At 39.7% G+C, this 8,795-nt stretch overlaps 1 protein-coding gene across 2 annotated transcripts in view; it reads left to right on the top strand.

Moving 5' to 3' along the window:
- NFKB1 (nuclear factor kappa B subunit 1) overlaps nt 1-7,913 on the top strand; it is a 79,375-nt gene extending 71,462 nt beyond the window's left edge. For both annotated transcript variants that reach the window (XM_054029174.1, XM_054029173.1), the window contains exons 19-24: nt 435-537; nt 1,813-1,937; nt 3,284-3,350; nt 4,748-4,920; nt 5,094-5,271; nt 7,018-7,913. In XM_054029174.1, coding sequence (XP_053885149.1) covers nt 435-537; nt 1,813-1,937; nt 3,284-3,350; nt 4,748-4,920; nt 5,094-5,271; nt 7,018-7,196 — 825 coding nt within the window. In that variant the 3' untranslated portion in view covers nt 7,197-7,913. The remainder of the gene's footprint in view (nt 1-434; nt 538-1,812; nt 1,938-3,283; nt 3,351-4,747; nt 4,921-5,093; nt 5,272-7,017) is intronic.
- The last annotated feature ends 882 nt before the right edge of the window (nt 7,914-8,795 follow it).

The following is an 8,795-nucleotide window of genomic DNA, read 5'->3' on the forward strand; positions in this document are numbered from 1 at the left end:
CTGCTGAAAGCAGGACCAACCCCAACTAAATCATGCCAGCCAGGGCTTTGTCAAGCCAGGCCTTAAAAACCTCTAAGGATGAGATTCCACCACTTCCCTAGGTAACCCATTCCAGTGCTTCATCACTAATATCACATTGGTTGCAAAGTTTATGCTTTTTAATAACCTTTAATATCTATCTGATCCTTCTTGGATTATATACTGTGCCTAATATCTGAGCACCTAAACACCATCTCTTTGTGTATACAGAGAAGTAATTCGTTCATTATATTTTTCCAACTCCTTTTGTTCAGGGCATGATTAAAGGGTTTATGTGCATAAGGATAGAGCTGCTTATTTGCATGGTTACAGTGTTTATGCAGACATGAGGCTGCAGATGTATTCTCTACCCAGGTAGCGTTACTTTTTTATTTCCTCCCTCAATAAAATTTTAGGGTGATGCAGATGTTGACAGTACTACATACGATGGGACAACTCCACTTCACATAGCAGCTGGAAGGGGTTCTACAAAACTGACCGCTCTTCTCAAAGCAGCAGGTATGAGGGGTTGGAAGTATTGTGGAGAGAATATTTCTACTTGAATGAAAATGTCACTTATTGCTAATTGAGAATTTAGATTTGAAGCTTGGAGCCTTCTCTGTTGAGCACAAGGGACTCATTAATGAGTGAACCCCTCCCACCCTTTCGGACAGTAGAAATCCGATGTGTTAGAGATATGAGGAACTAATTCTATGGGGTAGAAGGGGAGTTGTTAACTGTGTGGCTCTTTACCTCTATCTACAGGCTAAATTATGATGATGATTGTACTTGGGATGGGAAATGGGCTGAATCTCACAAGCAAATAATCTCATATAAGGTTCTGAGCTGTGTTTTGTTTGTAGCTTCCTGTATCGGAAGAGACTTTTCCCTGAATGGTTCAGTGTTGCATTAGTTTGCTGCTGGAATGCTTTAGGGGGAAAAAGAGAGAGATCACTGAAATCTCACCACCATCTCTTATCCTCCAAACAGCCTGGAGAATGGCACACTTTCGGTGATGAGGATTCTTATCCAGTTTTGATTTTTGCACCTTTCAATTTAAACTATGATGTTCAGTGGGACATTCTCTATTTCTCTCTGCCTCACCTCAGATCTCTAGCAAGGCTAGTGTTACAGCTGTATCTGTCTTTTGGGATAAAAATCCAAACCTCCCTGTTAATTCAAGAGCAAGATAGCACTCACTGCCTACCATCCTTTGATTTTTCTGCCTGATAGTCTATAGTGAGGCATCCCATATCACAATTCACCATAGACACATTTATTTTTCATGATCTGAGCTCATGATTTGGAAGCCAGGAACTCCCAAGTTCCTATCCCAGTTCTGATGTGATCATGACTCCTTCTGTGGCCTTGGACAAAGTGTTTAACCTTTCTGCCTCCATTTTTCCCCTCTGTATAGCAGGGATAATTCTTACCTCACAGGTATGTTGTGAGGCTTAACTTTTTTAGTTCATATTTGCAAAAGTATTTTGAAGGTGAAAAATGCTCTTTGGTGTTATATGCTTGTATAAAATATATTTATTTATTTTGCTTATATCAGTTCATCAGCAGTATATGAAATAGCACATTTTCTATTTAAAATCTGGAGACAAATTGTTCAAGTAAAATTAACCCATGCTATTGTCTTTTGTACAAGGATGTGTAATGAGACCTCTTCTCCCCCCCCCCCCCCCAACTCCAAAATACAGCATGAGCTGGCATCGTTGAGTATGATCCAATGTAGTGAAGTCTTTGGAAAGCCTTTAGTTGTTATAACTGTGCTCTGTAATTCTCCAGGTGCAAATCCTTATATTGAGAACTTTGAGCCATTGTTTGACCTAGAAGATGTGAGAGACAAAGACAGTGAAGATGAAGGAATCGTACCTGGAACGACACCTTTGGATATGGCCTCCAGTTGGGAGGTAAGTGATCGGTGTGGTTTATGAATTATTTGGACAAACACAAAAAAACCCACAACCCCTTTCTTTTAGTTTAATGTGAAGAGGAAGGTACATGATTGACAACCAGTGGCACATTTCTGCAGTCATTCATTCATTGAAGACCTTGTTCACTATGAAAATCCAAGGAACTGCACTGTTTTCACAAATCACAGCTCTTGGCACAACTCACTGAATGCATCCACCACTGCAGTGCTTTTGGTTCTGTTTTTTGAAGAGCATTGCTTCATGAGGAGTCTTGGGTAACTTGTCACTGCTGAACTGATGCAGACGGCTGTGCAGTCACTGTGGCTGGAGTGATCTCTGTTGTCTTGGAAGGGGTTAGGAAAAGGACAAATTAGGTTAAGTGGGCTTCAGACAGTAAGAATATTAGTAGACTGCCAACTCTTGAAAAGTCACGCTTGAGACTTCAGGATGAAAAAACAGAATACACAATTCAGATACACAGAATACACAGAGTTTGGCTGAAAGGATTGTGTATTCCAATTCATCATGAATCCTTTTCAGGGCAGTAGTCCATCAGGATCCATCCCTAGTATCTGTATGGGGCACCTTTCCTGGGTATTTTTGTCATGAGTTCTTCATGCTCACACTTTATAGTATCCCATTTAAAAACTTTAGATAATCCCCAGATTTTCAAACTTGGCTCCCTTAAATGAGGCCCCTAAATCTTTATTTTGGTAACTGCATGAGTGGGCCTGATGTTTCAGATGTGATGAGCACCTGTAGTTCTCTTTAGGTGTTCTTACAGCACAGTCACAGGGTGTGATTGTCTACAATGCAGTCATACCTCCTGATTGCATTTAGACAGACCCTGTGACCTCAGTGGGAGGTGTAGATACTCAGCACCTCTGATAATCTAGCCACCTTGTTCAGGTGCTTAAATATGGGTTTAGGAGCCTAACTTTAGGCAGCCATGTTTGAAAATTTGATGCACAATTTTTGTTTTAAATTATTAGTTTTCTCAGGTGCAGCTTACTGTGCTCCTTGCTTGGAGGATTTTCCATGTCCCTTAAAGAATCTCTGGACCTTGGGAACAGTTGGTTTTTGCCAGAGGAGTTACTTAAAGGGCAACAGAAGGCAATCTCTCTCCATTTCCCACTTGGGCAGAGGCACTACTCCTCTACAGCACTTTTAGTTCTGCTGACCCTACAACAAGAAAGAAATATGGCTGCTGATCTATTCATACATAAAGTATGGAGAATATAGAGCAGTGTAAACATTAGGGTTGGATATGATGAGATGCAGGATAAAGACCAAGTTTCTTGCAAATATTGATATTAATGGCTAATTCTTTTCCCCCACTACAGGTATTTGACATATTAAATGGCAAACCTTATGAATCAAAATTGGCTTCTGATGACTTACTGATGCAAGGTAGAGTATTTAAAAAAGAAAAGCTCCAATAATACCCGTTTATTAATTGATGAGTACTGACAATATGCTCAGAACATAGAGGAGGAACAGCTTGCAATATAAATAATAGAACAGGAATAGCAATGTCATGCTATCTGGAGTGGCTGACGACCTTGAGTGCCAACCTCAGGGCAGACTGTCAAGAAGCAGGACAGAGACTCCAAACTGGTTGCATGTTCTAGAATTAGATTTCACCAACCTAGTAACAAATGTAAACTCCTGAAGCACTATAACAGTCTTACTAGGCAAACTGGATTTAGTGATAGCTGATTGCTATACACTGAAGATCACAAAATATTCAGGTTGCTTACGGTTGCAAGAGACCTGTCACTTACCTGTCACTTTGACCCAGGTCAAATTGTACCTTAGATCTCTCACCAAAGACAATGCTTGTAGCCAATCCTGTGATAAATTAACTAAAGATTTATTAACTAGGAAAAAGAAATGAGATAGTTATTACAAGGTTTAAAAAGGCAAATGTATATGTCTATGGTTTTAAAAGATGTGGAGGAGTTGTAATCTGTCAGCTCTGAAGGTCTTTCAGGGCTAACCCAGGTTGACCCTGGGGATCTCTGCTTTTGTTTCATAGCTCCAGCTCTGTGAGAGTCCAAACAGCAAAAGAGAGATGAAAAATTTTCTTGTCAGCTATTTTTATTTCCTTCTTCCAGAATTCAAGCTGATGGGATGAGTCCTTTTGTACGTAGCCTTTTCTTGGGTGAGAAGGGGCAATTAACAGAATCTTTGTATTGTGATGTCCCACAATGGCCCATATAGTTTTGATAGGCCTTCTTGATGGTTAGAAGACAGTCCCTTCTGACGGCATTCATAGTTTCAGAGCAAACATTTTTTACAGTCATAAAGCCAAAAATTAAATATTACTTTGTAGCATGTAATAAGGATGTTATAAGTGAGATTAATACATTCAGCAACTTACAGGCAATTCATAATATCTAGGCACATTGTTATAAGTGCAATACCCGTCTTAACCATACTAACCCAAAGGTGAAGCAAACTGGTTTCCAGTGCTCAGCTGATGCCTAAACCGTTGGCAAGAGCTGGCACCTGGTCTGCCAGCGTCACAAGCCATACATCGGAAGTGCGACTGCTAATAGAATAAATATGGTTCTTTTTATAGTGATATGTTATTTCTGACTTTGGAATTATGACAAGACATAGTCCACATGCTCACTGTTATGCTACAGTGCGAGTAAATATATTGAGTAAATACTTTCATGTCTACCAATCACTTTTTAATTAAACGATTTGCCTCTGCTTAGGGGCAAAAATGTGACTGTGATTTCATAAATAGGTGCATGGTTTATTCATATAATAAACTTGGTTTATTTCTGTTTCACCAGGAGATATGAAAAAATTGAATGAAGACTCCAAGCAGCAGCTTTACAAGTTACTAGAAGTACCAGATCCAAACAAAAACTGGTGTACACTGGCACAAAAATTGGGTCTGGGAATACTTAGTAATGCCTTCAGGTTGAGTCCTACCCCAGCCAAAACTCTGCTGGATAACTATGAGGTAACTCTTTTAAAAGATGTTCTAAAGGACCAAGGGAACACAGGTTATATGTGACACATGCAACTGCCCTAGATAATGTTGTCCTCCTTCATGGATAGATGATGCCACCCTTTATTTTGTAACAAATCTGCCACAGTGATATGTATATTATTTTCCATTCTCTTTTGGCATAGGTTTCTGGTGGTACAGTGAAAGAGTTGGTCGATGCGTTGAGACTAATGGATTACACAGAAGCAATTGAAATAATTCAGAAAGTGCTCTCCATCCCATTAAACCAGTCTAGCAATGAGGATAATGCTGTGAAGGCTCCGCCATTGTCACCATCTGCCTTCTCCACCAAAGAAGAGACGGGTAAAATAGATAGGCATAGATAATGTGTCTTGAAAAGTGTTTTCCAGCAAGTTTCATGTGGTTCTGATACATTTCAATCCAGCTGCCTTTGCACGGAACAGCCCTATTCAGTTGCCTGTCTGGGAAGTATTAAAATATGTAAGGGTTTCCCATTTTACACTTGCCAGGCCTAATAGTGAGGGGAGATGAATGGAAGTTGAGCACATAGCAATGACTCAGGGCAAGAGTTATTATAGTCTATTTTCTAAAGATAGATATTTGCCGCGTCATAGGTATTAATTCATCCTTGCCAGCAGCAAGGGACTAGTCAATCTCATTTGCCCATGATTGAACATCCGCTCTGTCACATCATTGTCCAGCCTCCCCTGGGTTTGTACAAAACCCCTCCGTTTTCTTTTACTAGTTTTTCCTATTATCTTGATTGGACTTAAGTGTTTTGGCCTCATTAACTGCTCATCAAAGTAGTTAGGCTATACAGCTTGATAATACAATTTAAATAGTTGCCAATTTTACAGCACTTGTCATCTACAGATTTTAAATGGTGTATGGAGGTGGGTAATGCCATTTATCCCCATCTTATCAATAGGGAAACAGAGGCATGGAGGTAAAATGAATTTTCTATGGTCACATAGTGAGTCAGTTTCAGAACAAGGAATAAAACCCAAGTTTTCTGACACCCAGACTAGTGCCTTATTCATTGACTAACACTGCCTCTGTAGCCCACGTACAGTGTATACTGAGACACAAGATAAACCAGTCAGGTTTCACTTCCATCACCTTTGCTAGTTTAAATTTTATAGTGCCATTCAGTTCAGACTGCATGCCTATGTATATGCTATGTAAAAACTAGGTATTATTCTATCTATGTTCCTGAAGATTACAATATCAAATCTAAATTGGCAGCACCACCAGTGAAAGAGCTTTGCCACTTAGCCACAGTAATAAGCCACTCCTTATTCATTGATTTGAAAATGTGTTTTAAAGAGTTAGCAATTTAAGATTTTAAAAATTCCAAAATGTGCTGAATGATCTGTTTCAATCGCATCAAGCCCTTTGTTGCCAGCTTTATAAAGATGATGGGTCTCTGTGCCATAAGCACCTTCAACTGAGGAGACACAACTCACATAACAATCAGTTATTCCTTTGTAGATCTTGCACGGATGGCATCTGTCGCTGAACTTTTCAGTTTTTATACTCACCTTAACTAGATGCAAATTATTTAAGTACTTTGACAATCCATCCTTTGTTCTTTCATGGAAAGTTGTCTTAATAGCAAAGAGACCTCAACCTGGACACTATAGTTCAGCAACAGTTTATACTTCTAAGATCCAGAATGCCTTTATCCTGGTACTGAGCACACTCCTATGGGCATTACCAGTGTGAGGATAGTAGTAACTTTTATGGATCAATATGGCTGCTAGTTATTATGCATGGGATCACACTTAAATACTAGGTGTCTAACCCTATCCATCCTCCCACCATTGATACCCATTATTGGCCACTAAACAACCCTGCAGACTCAATCAGCATAGTGTGATAGAAGGGCATCAAAGTAAGTAGGCTTTGGTCAGTTCCTGAGCAAAAACAACCAACACCTTCCTACTGCAGTACTGAACCCAAAAATGGCAGTATTTTGATTGTGCTTTACAAGTGCCTTTGTCTATTGGAGTATATTTCTCATGGCTTATAATGTTTTTAGTGCAGGATGAAAAACAAATGTGTATTCTTTTCTGTTTTCTTTCTCAGGTGAACTTTATAATGTAAAATTGCAAGACAATGAAAGCATGTGCGATAGTGGCGTGGAGACCTCCTTCCGCAGACTTAGCTTCACTTATTCTGAGTCCCTTAACAGCAAGTCATCCATAACACTTAGCAAAATGGCCCTGGGATATGGACAAGAAGGCTCAGTTCAAGGCAAAATGTAACCAGTTAGTAACATGCAATTAACCAAATTAACAGTTAAAATTATGCCTGTATAATTCTCTCCAGCAGAAGTGATCTTACAACCAAAAGTGCGCTGGAAAATACTTGTCTGAAGTGTTCAAGATTTGAAAACATGACTCATGAACATTGCTTCTTTCTTTGTTTCTTAAGTACCTTTGTTTTGTTCATTTACAAGCAGTATAGTGTTACCAGAACCAGTAACCAGTGCTGCATAGTGCATGGAACTGGATGATGTAACTGAATGAGCTTTTCTGGTTGCCAGAATTTTCTGAATGGGATGGACGTTGCTACTTCTTGATAATGTTGAACACCAACTCACCGTTCATAAAAGATGTACCGCACACAGAGCAATCAGAGGATGCATCTTCTAGCAACCCATTCCCCAGTTTTACAGCACAGCTACATGGAAAGGGGAGCTCATACAACTGTTAAAAGGATTCCCCTGATGTTAAAGACAAATTGTGGTTTTCTCAAAGTAGTCATTATTGCAATTTTAAAAAAACTACAAAAAAGAGATCATGTATATTTCAGTGAATGTATTTAAATTTAACTCTGGTGCCTATAATCATTCAAAGCTTTAAAAAGTTTGTCACTTTACTATTGTAAATATTCTTTTTAGATCAAGTCCTTTTACAAAGGAAATTTGTGCTTTTTAAATGCTTATTTTTATTTTACTTTTATAATAAAAACAAAATTAAATTAAATCTTTCATCTTCATTGACCATTTTGACCTCCCTTTGTAGAGTTTTAGAAAGATTTGTGTCTTTTTATTTTTTTTCCTCTGTTCACCATTTCAATTATAGGATCTGAGAGCAGATAATACAAGATTAATGTAATTTTTTTTTTCATTAAAAATAGCTATGAGGCTGAAAACAATTCCTCCTCAAGCATTGCCCATTTTTACTTGAGAAGTCAGGGGCCTGAGGTACAGCTGAGCAGAGATGCCGTGTGCAGGCTGTGGTTTGTGGTTTTGGAACTATGGCCTCTAATGCTAATCCTCTTTACTCCCATTTGTGTGTCTGTCCTGTTGATTAATAACAGTGAAGGAGAGTGCTCCACGGGAGGATGTGCACACACTGCAAAGTAGGGCTCGCATCTGCGCAGAGCCATGCCTTGTGCTTTGAATGAGGGGGATGTAGGGAGGTGCAAGCCTGCAGTCACTCAGTTCCATCTGGGCTGCAAAGCCAGAGACTCCACAGCAGAAGAGAAGGAAATGGGGAAGTAGAGCCCCAATAGGGACAAAACATGGAATCATAGAATATTAGGGTTGGAAGAGACGTCAGGAGGTCATCTAGTCCAACCCCCTGCTCAAAGCAGGACCAACCCCAACTAAATCATCCCAGACAGGGCTTTGTCAAGCCTGGCCTTAAAAACCTCTAAAGATGGAGATTCCGCAACCTCCTGCAGTAACCCTCGGTGCTTCACCACCCTCCTAGTGAAATAGTTTTTCCTAATATCCAACCTAAACCTCCGCCACTGCAACTTGAGACCAATGAGAACAGCCTGGCTCCATCCTTTTTGGAATCCCCCTTCAGGTAGTTGAAGGCTGCTATCAAATCCCCCTCACTCTCCTCTTCTGC

Source organism: Malaclemys terrapin, chromosome 5 (assembly GCF_027887155.1).
Source record: "Malaclemys terrapin pileata isolate rMalTer1 chromosome 5, rMalTer1.hap1, whole genome shotgun sequence".
Lineage (NCBI taxonomy): Eukaryota > Metazoa > Chordata > Testudines > Emydidae > Malaclemys > Malaclemys terrapin.